The sequence below is a fragment of the Coturnix japonica genome, chromosome 31, assembly GCF_054131305.1.
Source record: "Coturnix japonica strain WE chromosome 31, WE-NBRP24, whole genome shotgun sequence".
NCBI lineage: Eukaryota > Metazoa > Chordata > Aves > Galliformes > Phasianidae > Coturnix > Coturnix japonica.
Genome location: NC_140693.1, coordinates 7,132,312 through 7,151,932, shown reverse-complemented (window position 1 = coordinate 7,151,932; position 19,621 = coordinate 7,132,312). Strand labels below are relative to the sequence as shown.

General features: G+C 41.9%; 1 protein-coding gene across 1 annotated transcript in view; it reads right to left on the bottom strand.

The window, feature by feature from the left end:
• LOC146755724 (cytosolic carboxypeptidase 4-like) overlaps positions 1–16,223 on the bottom strand; it is a 41,605-nt gene extending 25,382 nt beyond the window's left edge. Inside the window, exon 1 of the mRNA XM_085525390.1 lies at positions 16,026–16,223. Coding sequence (XP_085381516.1) covers positions 16,026–16,183 — 158 coding nt within the window. The 5' untranslated portion in view covers positions 16,184–16,223. The remainder of the gene's footprint in view (positions 1–16,025) is intronic.
• Positions 16,224–19,621: the final 3,398 nt, after the last annotated feature.

Here is a 19,621-nt window from a genome sequence, read left to right as displayed (position 1 = left end):
TTTGTGTTTTGCAGATTTTGTTCTGAAGAAGCAGAGCTTTCAGCTCAACAGCAACAGAGCCTGAAGTCCTGTATTTAACTACAGGGCAGAGTCAACTGAGGAAGTTGCAACTCCATCCTCTCAGGAAACAGGCTTGTTAGAGGAGCTATGGAAGGAGCCACTCTGCTACCAAGCCTGCTCCCAAGGAAGCACCGCTCTCATCTTCTAAACAATACGGCTGTGACAATAATCCTGAAGGATTGTTTTTTAAGGCCAGTTCACTGATGGGCTCTGATTAAATTATCTCCAGAGTGATCCATCTGTTGATTGACACTTTTAAAATACCGACCGTCCCAGATCATTTGACACTGGCTACTGATGAATCATCAAGTTAAAGCCTTTACTTTAAATACTACTGTTACGAATGAAATGTCAAATAGTGACATTTGATATTCTGCACCAATTACTACCGCTCATGTGGGCACATAAACACCACTTAAGCGGAGTCAAAATCAGGCTATTAGGGTGCAGGGATCAAAAGAGACAGGCTACTTGTCTTGTCTGGGTTTATAGACTACATAGCTATTGAGGGTCCATTAATCAAGCAGGGAAAAAAACAGCTATTATGGGTACTGCAAAAAGAGATGGTCTAAAGGAGGTTGAAAAGGATGAGTGCCTGTGCCGTGCCATACATTCCTCGCTTCTCTTGAACAGCCCCCAGTTCGTGCGTCATTCTGACATAGATTATACAAACAAGGAGGCACTGTTGGGTTAAGGGTGATGAGAGAGAGGAAAATGTTGACAGACTCTCCACCAGTGTGAGGCACAGAGCTGTGAAAGCCTGCTCTGATTCTTAACTTGTATGGTCAAGAAGGGTGGAAGGCGCCTTACAGAGGATATTTCTGTATCAGGTCACGAGAGACAAAGTCTTGTTCCGTCAGCAGTACTTTTTATCCCTTGTATTTATAAGGGCAACAGTACTTACATGTCTCCTGCATATAGGAAAGCGCAGATCACAACTTTTACTCCACTGCATTTCAGAGTCAAAGCAGTCAACAGAGGTTAAAAAAACGCAATAAGAGAACTCTGGGGATTTATTAGCAGCCAGAATAATGCCATCAGTCCAGAACTTGATAATAAATAGCTTTCTTTTTTTTTCCTAAGAAAGCTTAGCTTCTCAACACTGAAAACTTGGTGGGTTTTTGAAGCCTTCTGTACACGTGACCGAGCTTTGAGAAAGCTTCTTTTGAAGGTAGGGCTCATCCTTGACACAAATGTACAGTGGGGATACCTCAGATATTTGAATTAAATTTGACTTGAAAATTCTGAACTCAAAGCTCCAGAGTCATCAATTCCCACGCAAACATGTACTTGCCAGCTTTCTTATTTTCTCTGGAGCATACCACTGACCCTATTACAGCATCCCCCAGTTGTACGTGCAGCTACTTCTCTTTTCAATGAGACCGTGTTCAGAGGAAGCCAGCATGATGGATAATAGAAGTCCTTTGACATACTGTGTCATTTATCACATAACAGCCTCAATCCTCCTAACAGGGCCTTCTCCATATGTCACTGTCAGCTCTTGTGCCACCCCAATGCATCAAAAAGAAAAGTTTGAATATGAAGCATTGTAATTCCTAAGTCACAGCTCATTGCAGCTTTCCAGACATGAAGAACCATTCTATCTATCTGCCAGCTTGTTTGTTTAATTTTCACTCTGTCTCACACATGTGAGAAATTAAGCCTTCAGTGTAGAAGAAAACCAGAAAAATGTCAGGTCTGGCAGAAAAGAGGAAGATAAAAATCTCCAGTTCCATCAGGAATCCAATGTGACATTTTAAAGTGTAAAAAGAGCAGCCTATGAGCATCAGGTATTAGAAAAATACTGGCAGATCTAAAGAATTCCTTCTCCTTTCCAACCCAGGAAAGAGGTTCTCTAATGGGCTGATGCGAAACTAGAAAGCTTAAAGCAATGCAGATAAGCTCCTGAACTTGGCTGCTTAATGGAGGCATATCTCAGCTCTTCAAGGGCAAGGAATGGAGTTAAAACACCCAGGAAAGCCTCTAGAGATTACCCAGTAGGCCCTGTTTTGGGCTACCTACAGTAATCAGAAATCACTCTATAATGAAAAATTTCACTGAGTCAGTTCCCAGGTGATTTGTGAAAACATAAGAGGAGACTGGAGCCACTGCTGGGGCCTCAGCTCTGCTCTCTGTAACACTCACATACATTCATCACTCTTTGCGCTCCCTCTCAAGTGTTAAGAGATGACAATCAGACCATGATCCATCCAGGCTCTTTTGCCACTAGTCTGTAGGAATGCAGCCCCATCTCGGTACTGGCTGCATTCACTGACAGTATCATGTTTGTGCTACCCAAGCACAGACTCTCCATAGCATTCATTCAAGAAGATGAGGGCTTCCTTTCAGATCTTCTCTATTTCATTTTCTTTCAGCAACACACAGAACTGGTCCAAGCTTGCATGAACCATTTCACAGACTCATTTTGTACTCGTTAGCATTTCCTGGGTTAGAAAAAGCTCCATCTTACTTTCAATGATTCAGAACCTCTCAGTGTAAATGGTCTTCAATTCCAAGAATTAAGATGCCATTTGGAATCACAAGTGATTTTAAAATATGATTTGCCACTTCATTAGGTTATTGTTGTGCAGTCTATGTAAATTTCCATTTCATTAAAAAATTTTCAAAAGAATCACAGGCAAATTACAGCTCGAAAATTAGTCAGTAAAACTTCATTAAGCCAACCCTTAATAGGATTATTAATGTGAAAGAACCAAAGATTAATTTCTTCCTCAATGAACATTAACTGACAAAATTCTTACCCTTTGTGGCACTCACAATGCTGCTCTCATGTCTTGATGCCTACTCTAACAGTAGAATCATGGAAGGTATATTAAACAACAGTGTATATTATTATGCTACAATGGATCATAAGTCAGCTGACTCAAAGGTTCCAAATTTCATTGCAAATTTCAGTATCCTCAAGGTTTTGGGGCAGCAACTTAGCATCAGCTCGAACTGTTCTTTTCATCAACTGATCTGATCTTTTCATCCCCCTTATTAAGTATTCACAGTAGATAACTTTATGTGGAGACATTAAAGTTGTGATACAGCAGAGTCTAGCAAGCCCCCAGGAAGCCCATAGGCCAAGTCACTAATAAGCCCTTCAAAGGCCTTCATCCCCCTGTAAGCAGTTTTTTCTCTGAAGCTTCCAGGATGGAGCTCTGAACCAACAATATCAATTCTGTATTCCCATGTATTTCACAGTTCGGTACACAGACAGACTTTTTTTGTGTGGGTATGAAGGGAAAGAAGATAAAAGAAGGATAAATCAGCTAGGGGCAAGTCTTGGTCACTACTCAACCACAAGGCAAAGCAGGGATGAATTCCAACTCACCATGAGAGTATCCTAAATAAGAGTTAGATGGAAATATGAGCTTATGCTACAGGAACAATTAAAGGAGTCAGTCACTAGGAAAAGGAAAACACTGCTGTACTGCTGCTTTGTAGCCACCAGCTCACATTCTTCAGATTACAGCAGAAATATCAAGAGAGGGAAAAAAAAAACCTGATAAATCAATACGAGTTTATTACCAAATACAGCAAAATGCTGACAGTACAGCACACAAAACGTATGCTTATTTTCATGCCTAATTTGCACAAGCTCATTCCCAAAGGATGAGCATAATATTCAAAAGTGAGAGCACAAATGGCCATTTAAATGCCTAAACCCCAACTTAACTAATTGCATATAAAAACGTATACGTAACCTCCAAGCAAAACTGCAGCCTTTCAATCCTGATAGCCTGTGTCAAAATGGTCTCCATTACTCTATGGCTGCATACACATTTACACACAAAGAACGCTTCTTGGCAAACCTCAAAGCAAACTCCTTATTTAAGCTCACATCAGGCTTAAGCAAGAAACCATGCCCTGCAGGTAGTTTGTGGAGACATAGTGCTTGGTAGACACATGCTGTTTAGGGACCAGCCATTCCACTTGAGATCATGCAAGTACAATTGTGGTTTCAGAGCTGCCAGGTGTTTCTCAAAGATGGATAAAATGCTGGGGGAAAACAAAAACAGAATACGGACACTGTCTGATTGCATCTAAGGGATTTCTTTCAGTCACTCTGTAGCTCACAATAACTGCTGCACACCCAGCTGCTGTGACTTTTGCCCGATGGCTTAAATCCAGCAACGTCCTGTATTCATAGGCAACAGGTTCAGAGGTTATAAAGAACTACTCTGTAGCAGCCCAAAGGTAGCACACTAAGCAATGCCTGACATTAAAGTACATACAGTTTTGTTATGGCTCTTTGACACCCTTTGGGACAAAAGATATAAGAAATAAATTGCTGTCATAGCAGTACACACAGTCAGAATTGACACATGGCAACAAAAAAAAGGGAAAGGCACGAACACTGGCCAAACCAGTTCATTATAAGTAACAGCCCCGAGCTGGGCTTTTGTTTCTGTAAGAAACCACATAATGGAAAGATAGACTTGATTCTGATTATTTCTGCTTACAGCAACAGAGACTTTTTCTTAACATTCTCCTTTTTATTTAGATTCCCAGTTGTATTAGTATTATGAGTTGGGAGGCTCAAAGCCACTGCCTCTGAACAGACTACATGCTTGATGAGATCCTGTGCTGCTCGAATCAGTCTAAAGATAGACAGAGAACTAGAACAGTTCAAGGGTGCCCTCACCTGCACATCACAGAAAGAGACAAATTACAGCTAATTCAGTTAGTGCAGTTCTTTGGTGCTCTTCACTTGAAAACTAGCACACACACAAAAACATGCAATGCATCACCCAGGCATGGAGGTCTTCCAAAGCAAGCTTTCTTCCCTGACATGTTTTGGAGGGGGTGGGGAACAGTCACCCCTCTGCTGCCTTCAGCAGTGAGCTTTCTACACTGAATGTTAATATATGTTTATAGTGAGACACTAAACAGGTCAACTAGAAAGAGGTTTGGGTATTCCTTGCAAATGGTTTAACCCACAGAGTATGGCCTGTCTTTCCAGCCTTGACTCCCCAGATATCTCAGCCTAAATCCAAGGAGCTTACCTTGAATCACCTAAAAAAGTTCAAATAAAATGTAACAGCCATAATCTCCTATAACTCTTGACTTCACTTTCAGGCTCTGCTTTACAGCTCTGCTACCACAAATATAATCCAGAACTGCTTTGCTTAACATTACATCCACTGGAGCATAGAATTCACCGTGAGCTCAAATGTGGTACTAGAGATTTCTGTGACAGAATAACATCTATAAGGGACTTGGATGAAAGACCACCACGTTTTTTTCCACGTCACTGGAGCAAGGATTTAAAACCCCAATCATGCTCTGTAGAAGTGACAGACGAGTGCAATAAACTTCATTAATACCCAAACCTCTTTTCCTGCTTCTTCTCATTTTTAAGTGGTATTAAAATAGTTTATGATTGTTCAGCTGCTCTGCACTTTACATCCTCTTATGTGTCATAACCATTTGGGGGATGACAGAAAAATAGACACTTTTTTTTAAATCTTTTTTTTTTTTTTTAATATAATTTAAAATTTTAATGTATATTTTAAATTACATTAAAAAAAAATACAAAAGCCTTTAAACTACCAGACAATGAATATGCAAAATGTTCCTCAAAGTTTACATTACTGTTATCATTGTTATCTACTGGTAGAAACGTCACAGACCAGAGATAGACCTGGGAAGCAAGTTTTGCTTTAGATGGTGCTCAGTGGGACCAGGTGCCCCTTAAATGGAGGATAGATTTTTTTTAATCAAAAGCTGAGCTTCTGAACATGTAGGGGAGAAAAATTAGAGATATGGGAGATAAAGAAACATTACCATCTGAGATGCCATGTGATATACATAGAAAGAACCCCTGTACTCACCCAGAACGTTGTCACTGCATAATAACTTTACAGGAGTAGGAGTAATAGGACTTCTTCAACTATAATAACTATACCTTAAGTACTTATCATTTTTGGAGACAAATCAAAGCGACCCAAAAGGTGGTTTAGGATCTAGACTGTATTGTCCACTACCACTTCCTCACTGTGCTCTACTTCCTCAAGCAAACAACGCAGAAGAGGCTCTATCGAATGTAATGGAATATTTAAGCACCTCGTACAGGGACACATCCACCTGTGGAATTTACAAGCCAGTTCTAACAGTACAAGGAAGAGTGGCTGAGCTCTGAACACAGCAAGATCTCTACAGCAACTTAATGCCAAAATAATCACTATTCCCATGCAATGAAGTATCACCGTGCTAATCTGAAGGTTCCTAACAGGATCACAACATCACCGAGCTGGGGTGTGTTCAAATACCAACTTCGTAGTTCTACAGTGCATACAGACACAAGGTCATCATTACTGAAGCCCCCTTTGCTGCCCATCTCACCCTCTTCTTTTTGTTTCATATTGTTTCCTCCAGCTCAAATTCTGGGCCAGATGACTTCAAAAAGCTCTTCATTTTTCTATCCCTTTAAGACTCCAACGCTTTACAGCATTAGAAGTGTGGCTGACTTTTTTTTCCCTGACTCCCAGCAGTGCTGTCTTTCAGGTCACAGGAGAGGTTTTGATTTCCCACTCTTTGTCATTCCAGCATCAACTTAATTTTCTGTTTTTCATTCTCTTGCTGCTTCCCTGGGACATGCAGCTGGTTTCAGAAGTTAAGGTGACAATTTGCTCAAACTACTGGGGTAAAATTTGCCCGTGTAATTACCCTAATTGCATGTGCAATCATATGAACCATGTACACAGGTGAACTATTCAACCTCAGCTGGTCCTCTGTGGGTGCATTTTTGAACAAGCAATTTTGAAAATACAGGCTTCCAGATGAAGCTTATTTTTGTTGTTATGCCTCTTTGTCCCATTTTTTAAAACACCATTTTCCAATTGCCAGCCCATTTCTCCAACCCAAGGCAGTCACATATCTGCTCTCCTACCACTGTACTTTGCCAGCTGTTATTCAATTGAATCTGTTATTCAAATGAAACAGAGGGCAGGGAAGAGCGGAAAAGAAACACAGAAACAGAGATGTTAAAGAACAGTAGTAGCTAAAATACCGAGCTAACTAAACAGAGACATTTAAAAGCCAACACGCAGTAAGGCAGCTCTACCTTTGCATAACTAAGCTCCAAGTTTTTTTATTCATATGCTTTTAGAAAGAACTTCTGTGCATATATCACAAAAAATGATGTGTTTTAATACTTAAAAGGGACTGAATGGTCGTATAAAATTTGAAATGTCACTTGGAACTCCAGGGATGTCCAGTTTGCAGGGTGAAAGAAATACTGCTCGATTTATTACACAGTAATATATGAAGGTATATTATGAGAGACAATAACCTTCATTCCCAGGCAATTTCAGCTTTCCAGGTAGTGTGGATATTGCAGTAAAGTATTGGACATTCTTCATTGCATCTATAAAAGTGAAGTTTTTACAATTTCATTTTGTGGACTTTTTTCCCATCCCATGAATAACAACTCCAAGTCTGAATCTGTAGCTTCCAAAAGGCATTAACTTGGGTAAGATGAGTTGGTCTTGAGATAAGTGATCAAAACTAGCCCTTGCACTCATGACATGAGCTTCTACCCAGTACATTCAGCATTTATGTCGGTACTCCATGCCTACCACAACCAGGAATCAGATGCAAAATCCAAGTTCGTTAGTATCTGTGTGACATCTCATTGTAGTGTTTAACTATGGGGTGAACTGGGTTCAGGGTTTTCAGGTGCATCCTGACAATTTCAAGAAAGCATAAAGAAATCCCTCATCTTACAGCGTTCTCCAGTCCCTTCACTGATGATACTGAACCTCACAAATCTTCCCTGGGTGGCTGAAGAAGTCACGGCAGTGAGATTCTCCCCCCCATCCTAAGAAGAAACAGTGAAGGAAAGCAGTAACTACAAAAGCTTCCACCTCCATAAAGTACATCATGAGAAAATGGATTAGCCTTCACAACAGATCCATTAGCCAGCACCCCAGTATCCTCTTTGTTCTTGCCAATTCTAAAGCACGCTGTGCCAGTATTGGATCAGCTCCTAACAAGAGACAAGCTGGTCCTTGCCTGTCTGCACAGAGCCTAGCACAGGCACAATTGCTATGGGAATAATATATTACCAAATGGACTTAAATGAGCATAATAACAAACAAAAGATAATCATACACACTCAAACTAATGCAAATAAGAATATAATTCAATCAACTCATTAACTTTACTAAAAGCTAGCTTTGTACATCAGCCTCCTGGCTCTTAGAACTGTCAAAGGAGCGCAGACATCTGATTATGAACTCCCGTTGTCAGTCAGGAGACTAGACATGAATGCTGAACAAAAATAATTCCTTTCTGAGCCCACGGAACATCGTGTTCATATCTAATATTCATGCTACCTTGAAAATACAAGGTAGTAGCCATATAAAATGGAATAATTTCTGAGGCTTAAAGCTGAATTGTTTAGTAGTCCAAGACATTAATATCACTGAGCTCATATCAAGTAATCTTCAAGTGCAGTGAAATTCCCAAGTGACCTTGACTAATCTGAACAGATTGGGTATGAAAGCATCGAGGGAGCTGCAGGCACCTCATGGGGGGAACCTTTACTGTTTCAGAGCAAACACTGTGCGTGCTTTTGGGACTGGAAGACCAAAGAAACAAGAGACAATGCATTTGGTCCCCCCTGTTCTTAAAATGACCATTAACTAATTCGTTTTTGTGGATGTTTAGACATGATACTGTTTTCTCCAAAGGCAAACAATAGTACAGCACTTCCATAGGATATTGACAAGCAAGAGAACAAGATCATAGACATTACATATTAAGAAACCCTTGGCCCTATCTATGCCAGACCTCCTCTGTGAGGTCTTTTTTGGTCTCTACCAAGGCATACAAACAGTGGCACAGCCCTCTGGGCAATTTACCAGAATCTAGCATTGTGTTGGCCTGTTATAATAACAGGCCTCTGGACTCTGGGACAAGCTCTTATAATTCAAGAGACTGAGCGTATTCTCCTGCCCGACCTCCTGAAAGCGCATGGAAAGTGCTGGAAAATAAAAGGAAAGGCAGCAAAGCACCCAAAGTCTCAGCTACTCAGCTTTCAGAAAACAGAAGCACCAAGCAATAAAACCAACTGCTGACATGAGACTGGTGCCGAGTCCCACAGACAACGATAGCCGACAGACTCCTATTTTAGAGACTTGACGAAACAATAAATTAGGTGAGGGTGTGTTAGAACAACAGCTGGTTGCTAATTAGTCGCAGCCCCCTCAGCAGGGTATCAATAAAGCAGCAAAGAACATCTCGAGTAAATTAAATTTTAAAAACCCCTACTGCAATCACTCCCCTGACAGACCCTTCCTTCATCTCCCTTCTCAGCTTTTTATTTATTGTAATTACTTTAGTAATAAGATTTGTTTCCTTGTTATTATATGTATTACTATGCAGGGCGGCAACAACAACAATAACAACAATAGCTAGGAAGAGTTATGTTGCTTATTTATCTCTGTGGCTGTTATTGGGCCACTGGGTGGATAGAGCAATGAGGAGGTGGGTGCCTGGGAAAAGCAGTAAATAGAAAAGAAAGCATATTCCTCAGGAGCAGAGACATATGGGGACATATTTACAAAGGAGGAAACACTGACAATGAGCGAATAGATCTAATAACTCAGGGGAGCCCAACAGCTCCAGCTGATAAAGGAAGGAATAAACAATACTGCATTAGAAGTGCTGTCAGGAGTCCTGGGGTGTAGCTGCGTGCCAACAGAGGTTTACCATAGGAGAGCCAAGGATGGACTGCCATGTTAGCACAGGGCAAAGGCTTTGTCTGAAATAGGGTCATCTCCCACAGCATACTGATGTACTGAGAAGAGTTTGGTGGAGGATCAGACTCTGGTTCTGGGTCCACCAAGGGAGAAGCTGCAAAGACTTAAAGAATCACATACCCATATTTTATCTTATGTTGTTCATGTACTAGCCAGATTTCATAGCATCATAGACTCATTAAGGTTGGAAAGACCATTTAGCCAAGCTATCAGCCCATCCCCCCCATGCCCAGTGACATCCCTCAGCGCCACATCTCCACGGTTCCTGCACACCTCAAGGGACAGTGACTCCACCACCTCCCTGGGCAGCTGTTCCAACACACCACCATTCCTTCTAAAAAGAAATTTTGCCTAATATCCAACCTGAACCTACCCTGGTGCAAATTGAGGCCATTACCTCACATCCTATAGATCTAACCTTCCAAATCATGGGCTTCTGCTATAGGGAATCTGCTGAGACTATCAGGAACAATAAGGCTGCTTGCCTTGAAGAAGTATAAGTGGTCTTAGACCCTCTTCACTAGAACTAAAGAACAAGCACCCAAAATTCTCAGGACGGCCTGCTGAGAAGACCGTGATGGCCAACAAGAAGCACATTTTCACCAGTTATGCCTCACCACCAGTGCAAGATCACTGTCCTCTTTATGGGGACAGCTGAGGCAACACCAGAGGCAAGAGAGCAGCACTTAGATAAGAACCATCTACTGCACTCAAAGAAAGTTCACCCACAGTTCATAGCACTTCCCTGAGCCACATTCCAGATGCAGTACAAGCATTCCTCAGACATGGCATTTTCATCTGCTCTGAGGTCCCGAGTCAGCGCTTGCAAATAGACCACCTTATAACACAGAGCTCAGAGCACAGCCATTCTAAATGAGTAAGGACTGAATCTTATGCAAAAATGTTCTTCCACACGCATCTACCCAACTACCGTTGGCACTATCCTTAAAGAAATGCACGCATCACACATCAGCTAGTCTGGAGAGACCCCTTAAATTGTGCTTGCAAAGTGCATGGCATCCATTTAGATATGCAAGACTAGATTCTGAGAATTCAACTCCTCTTTAACCCTCTGATCAGAGAGAAGCAAACAAGAGAAGGGAAGGGAGAGTAGGAGGGATGTCTACAGCCACGTGGCTTTGTGTGCCTCTACTTCAAGATTTAATCCTCAAGGATGCAGTTCTGGGTCATCAAGTGAGTCCTCAAGTGCGGCCCTTAGCTTGTTTGCTGTCTATGTCCAGCTCTGCCTCTGACTACGTGGAGAACAAAATGTCTCAGTGCAGGAGAGTGCACAATAATATAGGAGGAAATAGAAGTTATATACACAGATAATGCTTTTGGGTAGAAGAACTAGCTTGCTTCTGTTCTTCCTACAAGTATCCTTCAAAAAAAAAAGAAAAGAAAAAAAAAAAGGCCCTTGTTTCAAAAAGTAAGTGGGAAACATTAATAGTTAATAGTTTCCCTTCTGAGAGCATGCAATAGAAATGTGTTCTGAAAGGGCTTTCAGAGGACGTTTCTATCTCTCCATTTCTGTAATTGTCAGAGTTAAAGCTTTTCTCTGCTGGATTCCAGGGCGCAATAAACAAAGCCCTGTAAGTAAAACAGGATGGAACAAACAGCCTGACTAAAGTGAGAGTGAATATCAATAAAGAGAAACAAACAAAAAGCCCAGCTCACCTGCCTTACCTATAAGCAGCAGCAAAGCTTACTCAGCCTGTGTTGTGGGAAGGCAGGTGCAGAAGGGAACAGGGTGTTTTTAAACCAGATAAAGAATAGTCCATGGCTATAATCCAAAATGCAAATCAGGATTTCCTCTTCCTAACAGCTACTATGGTTACCCCATGCCTTCGAAGAAGTCACACTGCTTCCAAAAAAATTAATCTTCCTTTACCAAAATAGACTCACCGGCTCCCATCTCCACTGATTGGTTCAATTCATTTACAAAAACACATCAAGTTCCTCTCATTGAAAAGCTTCTTTGATTCAACAGTAGGGAAAGGAAAGCGAGAAAAGGGCAGACAGAAGGGAAGAAAGAGGAAACATGAAAGGGAGTAAAGAAAAAGGAAGAAGGTGGCAATGGAGGAGAGAGACATGAACTTGGAAGAGAGAGATTGGGCAGTTCAAGACCTGTGGATGCTCATAATAGACAGTGCATGGGCAGTCTGAAGATGAAATATTCTTTAAAGCAAAAGCACTTATCTAGGAGTTCCACCTCTTGTTTGATCAATCATATCGCAAGGCCGAATCATTTTTAATTTAATACTTCTGGGAAGTGGGGGGGAAGCACTCATTAAACACGGGCACGGTTGGCAAGCACTGCACGTTAGCATTTGGCACTATTTATTATTGCTGTTTATGGTGATATAAATTAGGTTATACTGATATAATTAATAACCCTAAATTCAGGGGTAATAAATAGCAATATTTATATGAAACTGCAGACTCTGAAGAAGTCCAGCCAAAAAAATCCCCACAAAATGCTGACTACCACGTTGTGACTGCTAACATACACATGGGAGCACCAGGTACGTGGGTGCAGAAGATATGCAGGTGTGAGCAGACACTGAGGAATGGCTGCATACACAAGCTGTTGACAGAAGGGTATGTAGCATGTGCACAGAGAAGACAGCCTAAAAGCAGGTCACAAGATGGTACACAACTGCATGGAGAAGTGTTGGTGCACAGGCAACTTGTTGCTCCACTGTGTGGTAATGAGCTTATGTGGAACAGTGTGAACAGCCAACAGTGCTGGGTATTTCTTTGTAACAGAACTGTTTGTGCTGTCATAAGCTTTTACAAGTTCCTTTCCTGACCCTGGTTTTAGTGGATGAATCAGAAGAACTAGATTGAAGAGAAAATGCTCCTGGTACACATATTTCACTCATTTCAAGCTGTGTGAAGGTTGTGGTGTGTCATTATTTCATCCTCCCAGGAAGAAAACTCAGGGGAAAGAAAAAAAAAGGAGGGGGAAATGCTCAAGGTCACATACTTCATCAACAGCAGAGCCAGGAACAAAGCACGGGTCTCTCACTCACCCAGTATAACTCAGCAGTTTCCTAATCAAAGTGCTGTGCTCCTTCATGGATTCTCCACCGCTGTGTAGAATGGAATTCCTTCTCTAGCTTTCCTGTTAATCCGTGATTTAATTTAAAAAGACGATAAAGGGATGAGAGAAAACAGTCAGCTGAACACCAACCGATACCTTGGGTTTTCACAGAACAGCCTTCGCAAGATAATCAGCCTACAAGGACACTTTCCCTTTAGTAATTTAATGCCTGTCACTTTGGACCATCTTATAGCACCGTTCTTGGAGATTAAGACTACTTTTACTTGTAAAGAAGAAAAAAAACACACAAATAACTATATCAGGTCAGACCATACATCTATCAGAGGCAGCATCCCATTTCCAGCAGTGGTCAAACACTACTGTGTGACAACACACAGGATGCACTTAATAAAAAGTAGTGTCTAACATTAAAATATATAGCCACTACCAGATCAGCTGAAATTTATTTGACAAACCCTACATCTGACTGCTATTCAGGACAGAGCAAAGGCTGCCCAGGGAGGTGGAGTCACCATCCATTGGAGACCTTAAAGAAACATGGAGATGTGGTACTTCAGGACACGGTTTACTGGGCAATACTGGTTGTAGGCGGACGGTTGGACCAGATGACAGACTTCTTTTCCAACCTTAATGATTCCATGAGAACAGTCGCACAGAACACAACTGCTCATCAGTACTCTCTGGATTGAACAAACTCAAATTATATGTGATATTGGGTAGTGATTTTTATTTTTATGTGATGACAGCCTTACTCATACAGACATGCTTGCATCACCACTACCTTCATTTAGCATCAGCAACAGGACTCAACTCTCTCCATCACTGACAGACAGGAATAAATCCTCATAGTACTGACTGATGTGAAAGGGAGTGAAAGGGAAGGCTGTTTCCTAGCTCAGCCACACACAGTCAGAGCATAATCACATTACTGTCATCATATCTGTGACAGAGGAACATTCTCTGCATGCAACTTTCAGATCACATTAACCAAAGCAAATACCAAGGCCCTGATCGTCTTGTTGCTGCACAAGGCTCTCGAAGTGTGATTGCACGGTATCCTGCTGGGATGAGCACTCTTCCACTGAGCTGTGCCTGCAGCAGGGAGTCAGCTGGGGAAGGGGCACAGCTGGGCTGCTGGAAGAAATCCTTTGTAACCGTGCGATGGCATTCATCTTTGTGACGGGCAGGGAAGCATTATGCACACCCCAGCACACAGGACTGGGGAGGAGGGAGAGAGTGAGGAGCTTCAAAAGAACTGCCAACAGAAAAGAATTCAACCCTTTTTTAAATATAAAGATACCGAGGTAACGAGACTAGAGCAGGATTAATACCAGATAACAGAAGGATGGATGGGTAGTACAGAAGATGCACTTTCAAAGCATGAAGATTCGAAATGAGTGATGATTCAAAATAAACAGTGGATTTGACACATTCAGTCGTGATTGTAAATCTCAAGGCAAATAAGTGGCTTCCTGAAATGTGCTACAGAGACCTAAAAGTAAGTAGTATGGACCTGTTTACAGCTACTCAGTCAATAATGGCCTACAGACCCTTTTCCTGGAAAAAGAGCTTCCCTTTGTGGCAGTGATTTGAATGACAACAGAGTTTAATACAGCACTTAAACCTAGATGAAGTAGAACATTAATGGACAAAGAAACCTGCATGTGCTTCCACATGCAGCAAGGGACTAAAAGTCATCTCCAAAAAGCTGCCAATAAACTCTAGGCCAAGAAAAGAAGCTTTTCTTTCTGTGCAGGAACACCTCAGTCCACTGAAAAAGCACATGGGAAGAAGCAAGAGCAACAGAGCCATGGGAGGCCCCACAGCACAGCATTTAAATTGGAGCATGATGGAATGGTTCTCTCCCTTCCCCAGGCTTCATGCTTAGCTACAGAGCCATAGCCAAGTCCTTGGACCTCTGCTCCTATCCCACACCAAACTTTCCTACTCATCACCAGGTTGAACTACAGTGGAAGCTCCACACGTTCCTGTGTGATATGAGCTCAGACAGTACCCTTCATTCCAGGTGTCACCAAAAGCCACACTGTCCCTCCTGAGGACCCTTCCTCTGCTATGCTCACTCCTGACAGCTGGAGAAAAAAGGTCAGACATTCCCTCCAGCCCTCCATCTGCTGGAAACTTTAATTAAGCAGAGTGAAAGGAAAAACAGAAAGCCACAATCTTTCATTTTTGCTTCTGCTGTCTGGAAGAATCAAGGAAACATTTGGTGCCAGCAGAAGCTTCCAATACTCGGGGGCAGCATCCAGCTCCCCTGAACAGCCTAAACTACAACACACTCATGTCCTGGGGAGAACAGGAACACAAAAAACTATGCTCATAGTCGCAGACCAGAGGCTAAGAACACTCCAAGCTGCCCTCTGCTGAAGCCCAGACCACAACAGAAAGGAATTAGATTAGGACCAAATAAGCTCAAGATTTGCTTAAGGTCTTTACCCTGTTTCTTCAGCACCGGATCAGCACAACCTGACCTGAAACCAGATGAATGGTTGTAGTGATGATGTGGGTAGGAGCAATGTAAAGGCAGCTCTGAAGAATGCAAAAAGAAACTGGTATATTCATAAGCTCAGAAAGACTTGGAATCTCTTCAGAAGCATGTGGGAGGTAACAGAGTAAAGGAGATAGGAGAAGGAGGGAGTTTCATTATACGGAAACATTTCCATAAAGATACGAGCATTTAATAGATCCTTACATCTTTCCCCCATTCAGGTTATATAAAGCATTAATTAAAGCCAGTTATTCCCAGATATATCAGCTTGCAGATAAAGTTTGCCCTGCTGATTTGGCAGAATAGATAACTTTCCATTCAGCAAGTAAGATTCAGTTTGTCTGCTATCGCTAATACTTCACCCAGTCAGTTGGGACACCTTACGGCCCCACACAGTACAGAACCATGAATATCTGATGCACACGAGACAGCACACTGGGCTGTATCCAGGACTTACATTCTCCTTACAGGACTGATCACAGGATGAATAAAACACAAGGCAAAAGGCAACAGGAATTCTGGCCCAAAACACTGAAGACTAGGCCTGCTAAGTATACAGCAGTAAAGCCTGCAGGTAAACCCAGTGAAAATTCACAATAAGTATGTTACTACAACGCACTTGCCATTGATGACTCCATCAGGGTTGAGCATGGGGACAATCTTGAAAATGAAACATTTCCTCAGGAGATCAGCAATGGGATCACTGCTCACAAGGAACTCCAGGGTCCCCTTCATCACCCAGCTGGCGTTGCTTTCACCAGGATGAACACGGGCCATCAGAAAGACATAAGGACGACTGTCTGTAAAACAAAGCAAAGGCATGGAGATGTTATGCACAGAAGCTGCAGAGATACGATGCCAACTTTTTTTTTTAAGAGAGAATCTTACTAAACAGTTCATGGACAGAGCCTAATGAGCCCCTGTTGCAAAGCAGACTAGCAATTTGGCAGAGAAAATTGTCTTGCTATCAGATACGTTATTTGCCATTCCCATGAAAAAGCACCCTCATTTGGCCTAGTTACACGTCTCCAAAAGCTCTCTGTATACACATGCTCAGAAGAGACCAAATTTGACAGCAGATTGTTTGAAAATCCCATCTGTGTTGAGCAAAATCCACAGATGGGCCAAGGGAAGAAGACAGAGGTAGACACCTGCCAAGCATAGAGAATAAAAGAAAAGGACAAAGCAATGATGTGTCTTAAAATTATCCTTCTGTGAATGTTCACAATCTCAGGCTGCTGTCACAAATCAACCTGACACATTTGCTTTAGTGGAAGCCACTATCTGACAGGGAATCACAACGATGCCATGATGTTTTTTGCAGCTCTGTCAGAGCACAGGCTCTCTAGTAAAGGGACAGAAAACAATCAAAGGTATCATCTGAGCATCCTTGTAAGCAAACGCTGATTTAGCAAGTTATGCTTCTATGTCCTCAGCTCCCAAAGCTGTACTAAAGTCCTTCAGTTTTCTAACAGCTTTACAAATCATTACTCAATTAATGTGAAACACAGAGGTGGAATCACAGAACCTTTTGAGTTGGAAAGGATCCTTAAAGGTCACTTGGTCCAACTCCTCTGCAAGGATGTAGACAGGTCTGGAAACAATCCCACATTCACCCCTTCCCATTCATAGGCATTTGATGGGCATGACCAGAGTCTCCACTCGAATTCATACAGAGCAATCATACTGTGGTCCAGTAAAGCAACCAGAACTCTGCTATTCAATAGCCGTGTACTAATCTTTATTTTTCCTTTATCATTCTTGCACCTTACCCTGAGATTAGTATATTTTCACTGCTGTGTATACATTAGTGCCCAAGGCGCTAATGGACTGTAAAAGATCCCTTCAGCCAATAGAGACATACTAGGAGTTCTGCTTACTTTTTATTACAAAAACATATATATATTAGAAAACAACCTCTATTCAGCTCCAGCTAGATGCTGTGCATTACAGTCTACCTTAGTAATGCTTTAAAACAGCAACAAGCAAAAACTACTTTTCACAAAGGCATCAGTTGCATTTTGCTATTTCCAAACATTTTCTTCTTTCTCCCATCATCATGATTTAGTGCTGTTTTGCAGGCTCATTGCTGAGCTAAACTTATGGGACTGTGTTGTTGTAGTTGAGAATGAGGCTCTTGAGGACTCCTAATGGACAACAGCTGTAAATAGCACAAAGCAAAATAAAACATGCTCCCTTGCAACTGATGAAAACGGCTTTAACTCCTGTCTCTTCTATACATTGGGAAAGCATGCAGCATGTTAATTGAGCGATTCTTTCTTCAGTTACTCTATGAGAAAACGAAACCACAAGAAAGGGTCTTCACATCTCAGAAATGGAAGGTTTGCCACAATTCAGCTAATTGAGGATACTGTGAGACTGGCAGAGATGTGAATTCTGCTCTCCTCAAGACTGATAAACCTCTGTCTAACATTCAACGTGACAAAAGCTTCTAGAGAGTCCTGATTTTAAACCCCAGGAAATAGTGGATCCATAGGATCCAGGTGGGGAAACATCTCTATTCCACTTAAAACTCCCTTTCTAAGCTTCACTCCCCTCCTGACAGGTATATTTGCAATGCCAAAATCACATCTCCGGGCACCAACTGGCCGGCAATAGTCAAGATTTCTGCACTTAGCTGAGCTGCTGCACTTCATTCTTGATTCACTATGCCCCATAACAGCAGTGCTGATGAAGCCACCCCAGTGCTGCTGATCTGCTCTGGGACACACCTACTGTTCTGAAGTGTAATTTTGGTCCAGAGCCCCTTGATACCACCTTGTGCTACACTGCACCTCCTCAGGACACCGAGACACATGTTCTTCTATGTTTCCTTCAGGGCCCAGAACTGAGTTTGATGCTTCAAAATCGCCAAGTCAGTCCTTACACTGAATCCTCCCCAAGTCCTGGGGAAGCTGCCAGAAAGCTCAGGTTACCCATTTATCTCTGCAAAGCCCACATGACACGTAACCTTCACTGGGAATGTAAATAATAAAAAGAGTGAGCAGAGGAACCTTTTCGTGCTACATAAAGCCCCATCCAACAGATCTTGTCTCATTACTCTGTGCTACATTCTGACATGGCCAGGATATAACGTGCCACTAACAAAACCAGAGATGAGAGATTAAAGGCACTGATGCCTCTTGCAAAACATGGAGCAAAAACCCTTTGAGTAATAAATCTAACGTATCAACCACCTCCCACCTTCCCTTCTCTTTATTCATTTTAACTGTGGATATATGCATGAAAATAAGAGCTTTGTTCCTACAGTACTGCTAACTTGTTGCTTAATCTCCTGCCTATTGCAGGGATCTTCCTCTTGATTTTATCTGATTTGGAAGTTAGAAATCATGACATCAGTTGGGGAAAGATCAATCTGAAATAAAAGAATGAAACCCCGTTAACAAATCAATGTCTCGCCTCATAAAAAGAGGCACAGAAGGGAAATGAAGTGCACTTCCAGATGCCCTGACATGGGTTAAAATTCTATGCATTGTCAAGCTGCTATTTGGGCCACAGCGTTTGAAAGGGAACAAGGTTTTGAAATGACACAAGACTGGGATTTCATTAGGAGTCAAAGGGAATCATAAAGAGCGTGTGACAAATTCAACCTAGATCCAGGTCTTGACTGGAATGATTCTGGCTGTGCCTCTGCATACCTCTCATCCTATCAGCCCCAAGCCAGAGCCCACAAAACATAGGCCTTCCCTCCACTCCCCCTTATTCCTAAATACAACATGACTTTATCATGAGAGCTGCACAGATCAAAGGTTCAAGTTTACCCCCTGGACATAAGAGATAAACAAAGAAAGCCAACATTCCCACCCAACTTCATTATGTGTGACCTCTACAGCATATTCTGAGAGTCAAATGATGTGTAAAAAAGAGCATCAAACGCAGTTCTGCTGCGTGTATCACGGCTGCATCCTGCCTTGGATACATCTGAACTGCCCAAGGCTGCCTAGTTAAACAAAGTCTGACAAAGACAGGATATGGTGTGATGTACATCAAATATATTCAAGGAGAAGGAAAAAAAAAAACAACTTCAAATACTGAGATCACAGAAAACTTGAGACTGCTCTGAGGCAGAACCTGTGTTGGTCACTTTCCTCCGCTCCCCACCCAAAATCTTTCCCCAAGTTGTCACATTTTCAGTTACTCCACAATGTAATACTATGCTCCTCCATTTACCCCACCTCCTCCTTATTTCCTGAC